The following is a 16,900-nucleotide window of genomic DNA, read 5'->3' on the forward strand; positions in this document are numbered from 1 at the left end:
TACTCGTCAAAGTTTGGGTACTGGGAAAGCATATCATCGACTTCCCATTGATTTACATTATAAAAGAATTTCAATTTACTCCAATTCCGTTTACGCCGGTTCGTCCAGTGTAAATCGAGGATTACCTGTACAGCTAACGTCTAGGTGTAGTTGACTGATGGTTTGCAGTGTTGTTCAATTTAATGCTAATTCAGTTTCCTAGGTTTCTTCTTTGTGAATGACTTATCTCATTGCATTCAGTGGAAAATGGGATGCAAAGAGTAGATTATACAGCATCATATGCAAAGGTGCAGAGAAATATATGGCAGAGAAAACGAGACTGTTTGAAATCTCAATCATGAGATATGTGAGAAATTCAAAGTAGTGGAAGACTTTTAGAAAGATGATTATCCAGTACAATGAATTAAAGTTAGTATCATCTACAAAAAACAAAACAGAATCACTTGAGAACTTATCGAGTCTGCATTCATCAAAAAAAAACAAGGTATTAGCCAAAAAACTAAATCATTGTGTTCAATGTAGCTTCTTGTAGTATGAATAGAGAAGTAATTGCCACAAAAAACAACCATTCCTATGTATGATTTGAGGTTTTTACAGCCGTGAGTAAGAAGATATCTGTCTTCTGGGTTGTTGCACTGTGTAGTCTGGTCGATGTTAACCAGTATCACCTCTGAAACGTTGGTTAACATCGACCAGATGACACAGCGCAGCAACCCAGAAGACAGAAGTCATCAATCATTCCTAGTTTCATAAGTGGTTATGAAGTAAGATAGCAGTTTGATTACACATTTTAAAGTGTAGTTTGATTTCCTCAATAATCCTTATATTAACCATTAAAAATTAAAAGCTGGGATGGAGGATAAGAGGAAGAAAATTCCTAATATGATGTCATCACATTTTATGAGAACTGAAAGGAGCATGATAATAATATGGTTTTACTGGTCTGAAGAATGCAAGCTGCACTCACTCATTTGTGCAAGTTCGTTGCCTCAGGTACAAATAAATACTGGTTGCACAATATTTTCAAGTATATTTTGGCCATATATTTCGATAAGGATATACATTTGTACATGGAATGTGTATAACACTGAATTATAGATAAGCTGTCAGTGATACAAAAACATGTCATAATCATGTTAGTGTTAAATGAAGAGTGTTATTAGTGTTACTTAAATATATTTTAATGCTGTCAGTGTTGCATAATTATGCCACACTGCTGTTAATGTTACATAAATATCTCTGCTCTTCAAGAATATTATTGTGGCTATGTCACTCATGCATACAGATTTTGTGCATAGTTCATATTGCAACATTTGTTTTGATATGTATTTCAGATATACTACACACAAACAAGCACTACACACTATGACAAAAGCGTATTGTAAAATCGGTATATTTATTAATTTTCTTGTGAATCATAATGTCAAATAAGATATTTATACATAATATTTGCTGTAGATAATAGACATAAATTATAAGTTAATTACTCATGTTGTGACTGCATGAATATAATCCATGTTAACATAAGGTTATTAGTCATTAAGACAGACACACTGATTTCTTCCATTTATAAATTTTATGAATCATTCTTATGCATTTGTGTAAAAATTCTTGACTAATTTATATTAAAGTGTTAGATAAAATATAATTATACATTCTAAATGCAGAATAAACATGTTTCCGTACAATAAACCACAACAATTATAACATAAGTAGTAAGGTATGTAATTTTTTTAAAGCTTCTTTTCTTAAGGTGATATTATGCACTTTTGTTTATGCTATTTTGTATTTTATCAAAAAACATTTTATTCATTAAATGTCCATGTTTTGAAAAGTAGACAATTCATCATATCTATATCAGGTTTGGAAGGAATAGGATAATAGCTACAGGAGTAGGTAGAAACCCTCAAAACAAAATTAAAATATAAAAGAAGTTTTTTAAAAGGAATTTTTACATAACTGTCAAATGAAGCAAGTACATTAATCATGCTGTAGGAGGCCAAAGGTCTTAGGATATGATGTTCAACACAGAAAATACAAAGATATCTCCCTGCAATACAACAGTTGACAGTGATCAACACTTGGTGCACTTTAGTAGCCTTACAGTTGAACTGTGCAGTTATCCTGTGGTAGTAAGACATTAGCAGGAAATGGTAATTAAATGAATTTCACATTGCATGACTACTGTGATATGTGTATTTATCCTTGGTGTTTGTGGTAACTATGCCTATACTTCAGCCAGGCCTTATACAGAAAGGTTTCCAGCATGCCACAATGCAGAGTGTAATGTGTTTTGCCAGATGGATGAGGGAGACTGGCAATGTCCCACCAACACCATCATTGGATAGATTTTGACCACATACTCACTAGACACAGTACTCAAATAGTTCTATAGGGTAGACCAGGGCAGAAAGGGGCCACAGGGCAGAACAGGTTATCAGCTTTATTTTGTCTGCAATGCGTTGCAATCTATCAGGACCAGGTGAAATACTATTAGCATACAGCACAAGGTCATGTCATGTCAGTCAGCGCTATTGTGTTTTTACAGTTTCTGAAATAATTGTCCATGCTGGATTTTGCTCCTACATTTTACAATTTTTTCTCAACTTCCAGTGAAGGTAAGACCTATTCATTATTCATATCCACTTTGTTGAATGATGCATGTCACAAGGTGTTTTCTTGAAAGTCTGAAACAAAATATTTTTATTTATTTTCATGATGTTATTTTTGGTGGGACAATCCTAATTTAGAAAGAGTATACTCGGGGCATGATGGGGTAGGGCAGAATGGGGTACTCAGAGAAGAGGATCAAATGACAAGTGCCTGTAATGTGGCGATGTCTATTCGCAGTCTATTGAAGGGTGGATCCGGTATTCATCTTACTTGAAATGTGCCCATAATTCATGTGCAAATGTTGGTAGTCACGATGATGAAGAGGTGCACATGTGTGATGGCTGCATTAAGCCTAAGTAGATTTCAAATGTGAAGTTTCGGCATTTTACATTGTGTACTAAAGCATTTTTATATCCTAATCATAATTATTAGATAATTTGTGTCTTCTTACAACTTTTCAAACATATATCAACCATACATGCTAGAGTCTTTCACCTGTAAATTAAGCACCTTTAGAAAGAGGGTGAAGAAAGTAGTTACAAGCAAAGGGTTATTAAATGGGAATTAGATAATGATAAGGGAAGTAAAGTGAAGTGTCTTGGTCTCGAAGTGACGAGGTGCTTTAGTTCTTTGGGATAAAAATTTCATATACTGAGATCTGACTTTATATTTTACTCTAAAGTATTGTGATTAATTAATTGATGTGTGTCCGTGTAAGGTGTAGAAGTTTATGTAGGGGTGGATGTCTAGTTATGTGTGTAGGGTGTTTATGGAGTGTACTTGTATATGTATTTTGTTGTAATTGTGTAGTGTAAGGACCACTGCCACCTGGTGCAAACCCAATTGCAGTAAATAAAATAATAATAATAAATACTCCGTCTTGCCCCGTACACGGGGCAAAGTGGAGCAAGTTACATTCTTGTAAAGAAATTAATATTTAAAGAAAACTGTAACTCTTAGAACTAAACTAATAACTCATTTTAAATTTCAAATAGACAATAAATCCACACAAGGTTCCTCCATGCATTTATTTTTATTATTGTCCTTTCCACATGCCTACAGAAATTAAGTTCCCTCTTCTGCCCTGGTCTCCCCTATATGATGGTACAGAATTCACATCTTCCTGTACAAGAAATTACCTGAGGTAGTTATTGAACACATTGTCCATTTAATGGTCAAAGATGAACACCTGTATCCATACTACTAATCACAGGTTCAAGGTCTCATGCCTCATGATTATGATCATCTCAAATGCTGAGAGGCTTTGACAGAAATATGAACATGATCTGGACTTTATGGATCATACCTTATGGATGGATGAAACAGCATTCAAGCGTGAAAGTGTCTTAAACAATTACAACAGCCCCTTGTGGGCACAATATAATCCACATGTAACACATGAATGGGGCTATCAAGCTATCTAGAGGATTAATGTGTGGGCAAGTACAATGGCAATTGTGTGGTTGAACCATACCTACTATCCAACTGCCTCAATGGGTCTGCTTATTGAGTGTTACTGCAGGAAGTCTACTGGTGCTGCTTCAGGATATGCCACTGACAGTTTGACATAAAATGTGGCAACCATTGATGCAGACATGTTATGACATGTGCAAGCTAGTATTCCACGATGTTTGGATACATGTTATGAATACGTGGTAGACACTTTGAATACTTACTTTGACTGCTGCCCACTTATTTACACATTCATCTGCTGTGTTCTGTGTTGGCAAACACCATACACTCCTCAAGTATTGCTTATCCTGATATGTGTGAACTGCACATTTTTCTTCTGTACACTAATTTTTATTATCTTGCTTGTTCACGAGTGTCACTTGCAGTTTCTTTGTGGTTATTCAACCCTACATGTGTCAGCCTCTGTCTCTCAGCATCGCCACCAGGGCCAGATATTGACCAGCAGAGTCCCTATGTTATGTCAAGTTTATGAGACCCTAAAATTTGGAATTAAAATATGTTATTCTGACAACAGATAAATGTTAAAAAATAAACATTAAAATGTGGTGAAAACAGTATTTCTTAATGATAATGACTGTATACATGTTTGCATAACAAATTCCTTGAATTATTAAAACATTTTTTTGTTATTTTTTAATAGCAAAGTCATTGATAATTTCTTCAAAATATAAGCTACAAATATTGTCACTTTTGATGTACATGATGTTTAACACACAGATATTCTTTCCTGACATTTTTGTTCACAGCTCATTGTTTATGTGTTTTAATCGAGAAAACGGCCTTTCTCCTGAGTTTTTTGTAACCATAAGACTCAAAAATAGTGGCAAATTTGTTTCTACATTAGGGAATGCCTACTGAATTTTATCTTTATGATTTCATGAAGGTCCTTATGCTCTAAAAGTGCTTTGGGTGCTCTCCGTAATTGTTTCTAACATAAAAATTAAAGTGCTTTATCTCCCAAATAAGGTTAATATCAGCATCTTCAGGGTAGTCTTTCATTAGGAGTCTTATGCTTTTATTTAGCTGCTGTGGTGTTCAAAAATATTTCTTTGAGCTCTTATGCCAAAGGACTCGTGGTAAATTAATTTCAACTAGCACTTTAATATTTAAATTCATAAAAGAATTGTATGCATGTTATTTTTATATTTATCACTGGTCAACAATGCAACAGAAACTCTAACAATAATGTCTTCATATAATCATTTGCATTATTGTCAATGTTATAAATTCAATAATAAGACTTTTATGAGAGACTGATATGATTAGTAGCATCCACAGCTTCCAGCTTTCAAATGATAAACAATGTTAGTTAAGTCAAGTTATGGTGAGTAGATCATGTTAGAAACTGAGTGGATTGCAGTACAGAAAGGTAGCTAAAGACATATTAAAAAAGTCGTTACAAAGTCATAAAATTTAACAGCCTCATCACTGGAAAGGTTGAAGACAAGCATATTGTTTAAAATGTAAGCCCCCAATTGTTATGGTTGGTTCAAAAGAAGGAAAAATAAATTCACCCAATTAAAATTGCTGTATCTAAATCTATAACAATATAATCCCATTATTTAACTTATATTTTTTCAGTTATCAAAAATGAAAGCTATTCCAACAGCTGCAATGGTTTTTAAAACAATTTCATGCTTTTGTATAAGTAGTAATTGGTAACCTTTGTTTCATTTGACAATTCCATACCATGATATCTCAGGAATGATTCCTTATAGAGATTTTTTCTTAATATGTTTTGTTTTTAGGTTTTCTATCTGTTCCTATTTTCATTATGTGCCGTTTTATCCACACCCTGAAAAATATGAAAACACACACATAGTCAGTTCTTTTGTAAGCATTGAGTCAAGCAGATGAGTGTAACATTATTCCCATGAACTTGACCCATAGTTCACAAGTTTTCTTCACAGTTGCACTGTATAGAAATCTTAATATTGTCTTGTGCAGTACTGGCCATTTTAATTTATATTTTTCATGATCATTACTTCACATTAACCATTTCTTTTTAAATGGAGCTGTTGTCATCTTAACTTTATATAAATATTTCTTGATATCTAGTTTATACACATTTCAAACAATAAGAAAGATGTATGAAAAGTTTGGAACACTGAGTTCTTCAATTATCCAAGCAACGTAATTCCATTCTGTATATATTATTCAAAATCTTAAACTGTTTTTCAGATGTCTTTAAGGTTCATTAGATCATGAAATAGTCTCATAACTGCTCAATAAAAATGAAAACACTGCTATTTGTTTCTTTGTTAATATTCTCAATGCAGTATGCTTTCCTGCAGAAATTGATACCTTTGCCTTTTTCTTTTCCATATCTTACTGATACCAACATCATGTGCTTTGTCTACAATTGTCATTATCAGCTTATCTTCCTTACCTCATCAGCTTGTATTACAATTTGTGTTGCCAAATTCAGATCACTATCACAATTTTTTTAAATTTTTAAAGACATTGCTAAAACACTTCCTGTAAATATGCTGTTGCCCTTGACATACAATGGTTTTAGAATAGTTATAATCATAGTTAATATTCCATTATGGATGCTGTTGGTTTACGTGTGCCGGCGAGGCAAATAAGAGAATTTTCTACTTTTAGTGTGAGCAGTGCACTAAGGCATAGTCCTTCAGCCAGGTGCGTCATCGCTGCAAATGACGTATGTAAATCTTTGGACGTATTTAGCACAAACATTGTCTCCCTTGAGCGAACGTTCTCAACAAGGGAAATGATCTAGCTTGGTTATCTGTCTTTTTATATTTTTTAAAGTTTTACAATTATATTAGTGTTCCCTACGTGGATTATTTTGTTTTTATTTATATTCCTTCATTTTTTGCTCTGTGTTAATATTGTTTCTATTTTGGGTTTGCCTGTACTTGGCAGTTATATTTAATACTGTATATTTATAAGTTTAGTTAATCCGTTTGTGTAAGATTTTTAATTTTTAATTTTTATTTCACTATTATTGTATATATTATCAGTGTTTGCCTGTTATTGGCTTCTTGCTGTTGGCAAACACGTAAATAAATTAATTGAATTGAATTGAATTGAATTGAATACAAGTTGTAACACAGGTCAACAAGCAAAAGTTCCCAATTATGACAAATTGTTAAAGTACTTTTGTGAATGAGACTGAATTTAATGTTAGTATATGTTGGGCATGAAAATGAACACCTTAACAATGAAAATAATACTAAGTCATTCGTTATTTTTCTTAATATGAGGATATTTTTGCAAGTGTTGGCATGGGGCCAAGACCTAGCATTCCTCAACTCTAAGTTTAAAATGGTCTCAAGTATCAAACATTTATGACAAAAATGTCATCATTTCTCCTTCTGAATATCTCACATGCTGTGTGAAGTGTCCAGTTTTGGCTGAAGTGGAATATTAAAGGCAGTGTGATCTTATCACACAGTTTTACTTAGTAATTCTCATAACAATTGTTACAATTCTTCCTACAAAGGCAGTGTGGTACCTGTGTCAATCTTGGCCCATGAGGGTCCTATAGAACTATTACTTAATTTCCTCTTATTATGTGCATTGTAATATTATAGCCAGTTCAGAATCTTGTTATTTAGGTATTTTAAGTTTTGAAACAGACATCTAGGAGATTACATTATTATTTGCAGGAAGCTGCAGTGAATCTGGCATTTCTGGAGTCTGTGATGGTTGCACAGAGTGTAGTATTGCTGGATGTCTTCCTCACACGATATGGATCATAGCAAGTAGTCAGATGCTCAGTGGTATTGGGCCTGATGGGTCCCTGATTTCGGAACCCAAGGCGGTAAGCCAGGGTGCGAATTACTCTGCCCTTCAACACAAAGATGACGAATATGAGTGCCCCCTGCAGTGCATTAGCTGTATCAGACAGGTACCAGATCCAGGGTGGTTCAGTCAGAAAGGATGAGACAATCTCCAGTGTCCAAGTGACACCCATCACAATGAACAGCTTTGCATTCATAATGAGCCTAGAACAGGCAATAAGAAATTAGCAGGCCTTGAAGTTCTCATGGCATTGAGTATAAAGATGGCTGTATTCTGTGGTGTAGTGCTGTAAACTCTGGTATAAACTTCTACTATCAGGGTGATTACCCTGATGATGGAAGCAGCAAGGGGGTCTGAAATGTTGGAAAACTTGTTCCAGACTACATGATGCTATGAACCAGAAGGCAGCCATCTTAATAAGAACTTACTGTGCAGCTTTTTAAAAAAAGCAAAAGTCTGAAAGCAGTCAGTGGCAGTAACATATTTTATGTAATTATTAACTATTTCAGTTGTTACTGTCATTATTATTATTATTCTAGTTAAATAGCTTCATAATAGTTATTTTGTCTTCACAACCACCTTTGACACTTAATTTTTACTTACAGTGTTTGTGTCTGTAAGAAATAAATTCCCATGGGAATGATACATACAACTTGGATCTCCTTATATATTGAAATGTTTATATTTATAAAATAATACATGTATTGTTTTAATTCATACCTTTTTTCATGATGTTAGACATACAACTACTAGTTTTCAATTTATATATATATATATATATATATATACATAAACATGTGTGTGTGTGTGTGTAAATGCTCTAAACAGAAGTATATTATTTGGTTTCTGATATAAGTAATCAACCAACCTACAAGTAGATGGAGCAGAGCTATTTATGACAAACTGACACTCAGAGAGTATCAGGTTATCAGAGCAACAAGTATTAAGATGGCTATCTTTTGGATGTTATGCCATGTAGAATGCAGATACTGCTGACCTTTCAGAGATACTTAATACCTCCACCATTAGATCAATGATCATTGATGATTGATGCAGTAAGCACCTCTGAAATATTACTCAATTTCTTTAAAGAATTCTGTCTTTCATTAACCTGAAACTTCATTATCATGTCCATAAGAGATTGCCACTGGAATGTATATTTTGTTAGTCAAATACAAATCACACATTCATGCCCATTTTTCAAGATCTATTTTAATCTTATTCTGTCATCAACCTTCCAAAAAGTTATTTTCCATAGGTTACTGACCAACAAATTTGATAACTTCCTCAGTTCTTCTGTATGTGCTACATGCCCTGCCCATCCCATCTTCCTTGACTTCATCATGCTAAAGAAATTGTATGAAGAGTACAAATTATGAAGTTCATCGTTTTATAATTTTCTCCATGATGTTAGGTTTATTTCCTCCAAATATTCTTCACATGACCTTGTTCTTAAACACATAGACTGTGTTCTTCTCATACAGTGAACGTCTTCATATACATGTGGTATCCATTACTGACAGGGTTGAGTGTTAACAGAAAATTATAGGTCATAGTGATTTATTGAAGTTGACTTTCCTTAGGAATAATATTAGTTGAAATTATTTCCAGTTTACCAAAAGTTAATACGGTAAGATGTTCCTTCATTGACTATGGAAGTTGTCTTTCGACAGTCAATAAGTTAAAAAGAGATCTTGAAATGACACAAAACTGTCATAACTGAAATGTCATTCTTGATCTTAGTTCCAAAGCCTGCAGTTTCCTTTATCTACTTGAAAACTTAACACTTGCCTAATAATTACTCATTTGAGTTATGTGTGTTTATGCTTACAAATATATATAAATGTATGTTGTCACAAAAATGGATAAAGACTCATTTATTATAGAGTATTTATATTAGTAACAATTTAATTTTTCTACTGTCCTTTTCAATATTTCCGCACATAATCTACAGCTTGAGGGATAGTATCACTGCAGCTGCAGTTGGCAGAATTTGGATATTCCAGCACTCTTGATGGCAAATAATTACAGGCTTTGAGTCCTTAAGATGCAAAGGAAAGTTAATGCATGTTCATTACTCTTCATTACTTGGAATCATCTTTTTTAGGATTTCAGATCAAGGTATGATTCCTGGCAATCACAATCAGTTCTGGTCTCCACTAATTCTCAAAATCCGTAGGCACCAAGGATTCCTTTCCCAATGGTAAAGCAACCGGAGCATGAAACCGATAAATCAACTCGATCTAGAGACGACTTAGGAATGAGTGGAGCTTTACCTCCATTCGTCCTATGCCACCACGACAAGGTACTTTAGCACAAGAAATTAGAGTTATTCAGTGGCGGCTCGTGAGTCTGAGCAGTGGTAGTTCTGCGCACGGAGAAAAACTCAGAATAGTTTTTCAACACATAATAACATAAATAAATTAAAAGTAAATTTACATCAGGAGAAAGCCCATACGTGCTCGACGATGTTTAACTATTTCTAAGTCCGGACGAGGGCGGCCATGATATTTTGCATCACTTTTTTCACTCAAAGAATTAAGAAAAAGTAATTTGCTGTGAATATGATACACTTCCTTTGCTCATTGTCTTTATCAGAACAAAAAAATAGTCGGCATACAGAATTATGGAATATGTAACAATAACCACGAAAGAGATTGCGTTACAGAAGCCAGTCTAAAACGCGTGGTAACGGGCAAGTGTGTTTACTATGAGCCGGCTGCGGCGACTGCAGCCCGAAACGCGCTGTACCAGTGAACTGCCCCTCACTCTACCGCCCGCCGCGCTCTGCACATTTGACCCGACAGCCGCGTTGAAATCCTTGCAGCTGGATGATAGCCCCGTTCTGCTTCGCACTCCTCGCCCGCGGACTTACTGTCAGTTCAGCCGATTAGTGGATAATGACAATGTAAGGGGTAATATTAAAATAATGATATGGAGGAAATAAAGTGTTACAAATTATATAAATACAAAAAATAAATTTTCAATATTTGAAAAATTATAGGGGGTGCTGCAGCTCTTATGGACGGGCCGCCACTAGAGTTATTACAGTGTGATGTACCAGGTTGGTCTATGTGAGTTTTGTATGCCGTTTAGTTTATCTTTAAATTTATTTTATTTTGATGAAGTTAGAAAACGAGACTCATGAAAAGGGAGACACGCAATTTTGTTCTGAGGTGCATGTTTTCACAATTCATTGCAGGGCTATGTCACCTCGCTTGTTCTAGAAGGGAGGTTGTAAATTGTGTTTCTATATATTGATCTAAATGTTGTGTATGGCCCGCTGACATAACAAGCAGCCACTGACGGAGAAAACTCTAATCTGTTGTTCGTTACGCTAGAGCCGGTTAAGAAACTTCTCTCGCAGAGCCAAGTGTTCAGTGTGTCTGAATCACATTTGTGAATAAATATTGGTTAGATGCGTTAAAAGATAAGAAAAATAGTTGAAGTTTTTATAGAAAAGCAACATCTTTCATCTGCTACAGGTGTTTATTTTCTCACAACTTCGGAGAGAACACCGAACCGAAATATACACCGACGACTGATGTATTACAGGGAAGCTGTTCCCATAATTCTGGTTGGTTTATTGAATGGAAATTGTAAATGTGCTGTCAAGTGGAAATTTCACATGCGTATCCTAATGCGTGATGGAAATCGTCCAAGCTTGCTAGAAGAACGAAGTATGCCACCTGAATCGAGCGCTAGGCACAATGATATACTTCTATAAACAGCGACCCAGTTGCGCCTGGCAGCATTTAAAATGCATAATTTGAAACAAATCGTTTCTCTTTTCCTCACAACATTTGAATGTGAAAAGTGACAGCTCGACTAGTGAAGCAACTGTTTACAAGATTTCTGTCTTCTGGATTTTTGCGCTGTGTAGTCTGGTCGATGTTTACCAACGTTTCAGAGGTCACACTGCCTCCGTCTTCAGGGAGAATATTTCTGTCTTCTGGGTTGTTGCGCTGTATAGTATGGTCGATGTTTACCAACGTTTCAGAGGTCATACTGCCTCCGTCATCAGGGCGATGAATATTCATGCCCTCTGAAACGTTGGTAACATCGACCAGACTGTACATCACAACAACCCAGAAGACAGAACTCTTCATACTCACCGCCGTGAAAACCTCAAATCTTACAACTGTTTACAAGCTAGACAAACCGAGTTCGATGTGATTCTTTCTTTACCAACCATTCAAAATGGCTACCGAGTTTGTCTATCCGGTTTCGAGGAACGTGTGTTGGATATAAGTTACTTTTAACGCTCATACACACACACACACACACACACATAATCGTAATCGCAAACAATGTATATCAATGAATTATATGAATATCGAAAATACTTAACTTACAACTGCTTGCTAGTCTGTGTAATTGATTTATTCTTGCACGCGTGTTCATTCGACTACTTCCTGACATTTAGTTCCTTGACTATCCTGTAGAAAACTCTTTTAGAATGAAAAATTGGCTACCATTTCCTGAGATACGCTTTTAACATGTTAATAAACTACCATCAAACCAACGACAATAATTACTGGTGATTAACATGTTAACACTAAATTAACCTTTAACAGTCATTAAATAAGTAAACATATATTTTACAATGGTCTCAAATTACTGTAAATGGAGACAATGGGAACCATATATTTACAAAATTAATTTTGGGTTTCTTAATTGTGGTAAGAGGACTATTCAGCCTTATTCAGTAATACTGACTGCAACGTATATCCAGCAAGGTGCCACAGATTAAACCTATAACTGATATAGAAACTACTGTCACTTTAAGGTAAAAATGACAACCAACTTTCTTGAACACAAAGCATTACTTGTACAAGGTAATTCTATAGTTCAGTTTCCTCAAAATATTACCAGAATGTCTTATACTTCTTGTAACAACTGAATTCTTTGACACACGCTCTTATGCATGAGAAGCACAGGAATATATTTAAAAAATATAAACTTAAATAAAATGTAAATATAATGGACAAGTACGAAATTAATGCAGTGATTATGTGACCTCACTGTCTAGATGACCATTTACTTTTCGCCTAAGATGTGAGTATTTTGCCGAATCAAACAAGTGACAGGTGTCATTGTATTTGACGATAAGGAGATCTTGTTGGTGTTACAATAACATTTATCTTTAAATTTTCCTCACATTCAAACGAAGAAGTGGAAAAAGTGTCAAGAATAGTCTATATTTCAGTAGTTAAATTTTATCCCGCATATTTTTACACTTAGATAGTCTCGGTATCCACAAATCTTTCTTTCCATCGAAGTATTTAGGATTCTTTTCTGTTTGTCTCTCATCAAATTTTGAACTAAGGTTGATGTAGTCTGACAATTTTATTTGATCGGGCCATTACTACAAACCAGTCTTTAAAAAAGCAGTTTCGTTCCTTGAGCACACTTCAAAGATTCCATAGAAATTCTCTGAATTCTGGGTGTTCTATGTATTGCTGTTGTAAAGCAAAATTTCTGAGAGTTCTTTTCTATTGGCAGTAACAAATTCTTCACAATATGAAAAGTTTTCTCCTTCCTTCATTTCTTCCTTTCTTTCCTTCTATCTTTCTAGAAAATTTTTAACAAGATTTCCACTCTTGCTACTGGTTCTGTATAATTCCACCACACATTATTGCAAGACCGAACTTAGTTCGAACAGACGTGTTATACATCAATCGTAAATCCAAAGTATTTCTGCTGATAGTATTTTCCTTTGCAAAACTTCATCCGTCCTTCACTTTACGTTTCTGCTGCAGTCACAATCGGCTTCATTTAAATGCAGCAATAATGCTATGTAATTCTATCATGCTGCAGAAGAAGACTGAAGAATGAAATCTGTTCATCTTATGCCAAAATCGCATTCAGCTTTCAGTATCAAAAGAACACACACTTCATCAATGAGCGATTTACATCTGTTGATTCATGTAACAACTGTCATGCGGCACCACTGACCATAATTGTTATTTTGTCATATCATTTCATGATGGTGGATGCCAAATTTTGTTGAAGTTCGAAACCGGGTAGTTAAGGTAAGGCATCCTTATTTGGTCTTTGTGTAGGATTTGGCTGCGTAGATCCCCACCAGTGATACAGAATTGATATTGTTTATTTTCTCTCTCTCTAGATTATCACAATTCCACCCCACAGTCAAATAACACACAGATGTCTATGTTGACTCGTATTAACAGATGGCGAGTGCAAATTTGCTGAAGCACATAAAGAGTTTTCTACTTGGGCGTGTTTTCTTGATATCTGAGGGATAACTTTACAGTGTAACACCTAAACACTGAAGATACTCTGAACATATTGAAAATGCTCCAATATTTGTTTATGATCACCTAAATTTTCATCTCGTCAAAGCAGTTTTAGTTTCAAAACAATTTTCTTTAAAAAAATTCGTTAGGGTTAAAATTGGTGTTCTAATCGGGAGGCAGTCATATTTCAGTCTGATTTCTTACTTTGTATTATTCTAAATCAACGACAATGGGAAAAAGTTATTCAAAACCTTTTCTTGGTAATTCATTTTTAAATAAACTGTCCATTAGAAACACAAAGCTTCAGCACTCGGAAGCCAAAGTTCGCCATTCGACTCCATTCTGAGCTAGTTCTATAATCAGAACCCATTTCCATATCATTCTCTCAACACCCTTTTACTTGCAAGCTGTAAATAATCAGTGCTTCCCTTGCTCATTATTCAATGTATACCCAATTACTTCGTCCCTCTTAGGGTCATGTACTTTCTTGAACACTCTTCAAACATTAGTTGTTTTTTTAAGATGGCTGTCTTCTCGGTTGTTGCGCCGTGTAGCCTGGTAGAAGTTTACCGACGTTTCCGAGGTCCTTGCTGCCTCCATTATTAGGGCGATCTCCCCGCAAGCGCCTACATGGCGTATAGTGGGACAGCTTTTATTTAATTTTACATAATATTAGCCACCACATAAAATAGTTAAATACGAACACTCAAGGCGAACAAGAATTCCTAATGCGTCTACGGCTGACAGAGTTTTCTAAATGAAGCTAAAACGTTTTCCCAAACTGTTTGAAAATGTTAATCTGCGCCATTTATCTGCCTCTCATTGTGTTCTCTTTCTAAGCGTCTGGGCTGTAAATGGTATCGCACAATGTGTGTAATGATTCTGTTACTGTTCATCGATTTTCTTACTGTTATTAAAACCATATTTCGGAAGTTGGTCTTGCTTCTGTCTTAAAATGGGAGGACGAAACGTTACTTCCCCCCCCCCCCTTCCGGTTAAGCTAATCTCAGCCATGGTCCGTGGAGGTCCGAAAGCTGGACAGAGCAGGGATTTGTTCTCCCACCTGATGAAGGAATTAGGACCATTTTCGGAAGCGTAATCAGCAAAATTTCTTATCTTAACTTATCCCGCTATAGGAGTACGGAGGTGAAAGATTTAAAAAGTTCTAGGTCACCGTGCAGTCAGCGTTAGGATAGGACGGAGATCATAATTATCTCACATCTAGCAAATATCTCTTTAAATTTCCATCCTTGTTTCCGTGGAAATTCTGAAATAATCCACGTCAGCACATTTACAAAACAACAAAATCTTGGGAATTGAGTGTATACATATATATATATATATATATATATGTGTGTGTGTGTGTGTGTGTGTGTGTGTGTGTGTACATATATATATATATATATATACACGTAATTTTCTATGATGACTAATTATAAGTTACTACATAGATGTTTAGTCAAGTGACTTTATCAAGAGTGATCCAAAGAATTGTCACCAAAGATTTTCATGTATCCAACATATGATTAAATAAAGATGTAAAATGGACCGAAGTTTTGCGGTGTTTAAAGCGGGATTGTTTGCCTTGCTTAAAACCCGCCTGACAGCACCCTTCATTAGCGACCCACTTCTATCGCCTCAAATATTTATCCCGTTGATTCCCGATTAATCTCACCATCTCACGTGTCATTTAAACCAACGAAATGAACTTAGGATTATATCACGACTCCGCTAGGACAAAGGTAAGCATCACGGTGCGTACCTTAATCATGGCGGCAGTGTTCATTTTGGCCTAGTTAATCCGGCCACCACACTAAAAACGACAAAAGAAAAACCTTATTATCGTGGGTAAATCGTATTCCACACACTGAAAGACAGAACCGGTCAGATAGTTAGCTACCTGCATGGCTTTACGTGGACATGCATTCGCGCAGGCGCAGTTAAAAGAGAATACAGAGTAATCTTAAAGAGAGGAGGGACAGAATGGTCTTCCGATAACGTACTTCTCGCTTGCGTGCTGGCGTTTGACATTGCGCCTTGTATCACATTTCTCTCGATTTTAATTGATCAGCCTTTGTTGTGCGCGTTCTGATTTACACTTGTGAATCATAGAATACGAAATATGATGTACAGTGTGTCCACAAAGTCCCTTCGGGGTTTTGAAAAAATTGTGGCTCGCAAACAAATTGAGTTAGCCACATGCGGTTTGCGGCAGATTACAGTGAAAATCTTGAAGTTTTTTACTGACCTCAGTAGGCCTCGATGTGGGCTCCCTTGGTAGCACGGAGAACGTCCAGACGATATTCGAGCTTTGCCATGTTCTGTGGAGCATGTCCGCTGGAATAGCCGAGATCGCATTCCTGATACGGGTCTTCAGGTCATCAAGTCCGTTAACTGGTATTCGGAACACATTGCTCTTGACATAACCCCACAGGAAAGAATCCAGTGGTGTTATGTCTGGCGAACGTGGAGGCCAAGGCATTGGACCGTCTCTGCCGATCCATCTTCCTGGAAATGTCTCTCTTTTGAAGAGCAGACGATAAACATGAACACCTTTCTGGACATGCTGGAACTGTACGCAGTACCACAAATTGAGCACTTACAGCCACACATCATTCTGCAACAAGATGGTGCTCCACCTCATTGGGGTCTGCAGGTACGCGCGTACCTAGACAGGACATTTCCAGGAAGATGGATCGGCAGAGACGGTCCAATGCCTTGGCCTCCACGTTCACCAGACATAACACCACTGGATTCTTTCCTGTGGGGTCATGTCAAGAGCA

At 35.9% G+C, this 16,900-nt stretch overlaps 1 protein-coding gene across 3 annotated transcripts in view; it reads right to left on the reverse strand.

Annotated features, from left to right (window-relative positions):
* Window positions 1-1,012: 1,012 nt before the first annotated feature.
* LOC110835355 (G protein-coupled receptor Mth2) overlaps window positions 1,013-16,900 on the reverse strand; it is a 64,466-nt gene continuing 48,578 nt past the window's right edge. Inside the window, exons 5-6 of one of the 3 annotated variants that reach the window (XM_022075480.2) lie at window positions 7,708-8,060; window positions 1,013-5,881 (exon numbers count right to left, since the gene is read on the reverse strand). In XM_022075480.2, the coding sequence (XP_021931172.2) occupies window positions 7,712-8,060 (349 nt within the window). In that variant the 3' untranslated portion in view covers window positions 1,013-5,881; window positions 7,708-7,711. Of the gene's footprint in view, window positions 5,882-6,885; window positions 8,061-16,900 lie in introns of those variants that run through there. The other 2 variants (XM_087347406.1, XM_087347407.1) reach the window with 2 other exon arrangements.

Source organism: Zootermopsis nevadensis, unplaced genomic scaffold (assembly GCF_977971745.1).
Source record: "Zootermopsis nevadensis isolate Lab colony 2312 unplaced genomic scaffold, Znev_1.0 Znev_ptg000011l, whole genome shotgun sequence".
NCBI lineage: Eukaryota > Metazoa > Arthropoda > Insecta > Blattodea > Termopsidae > Zootermopsis > Zootermopsis nevadensis.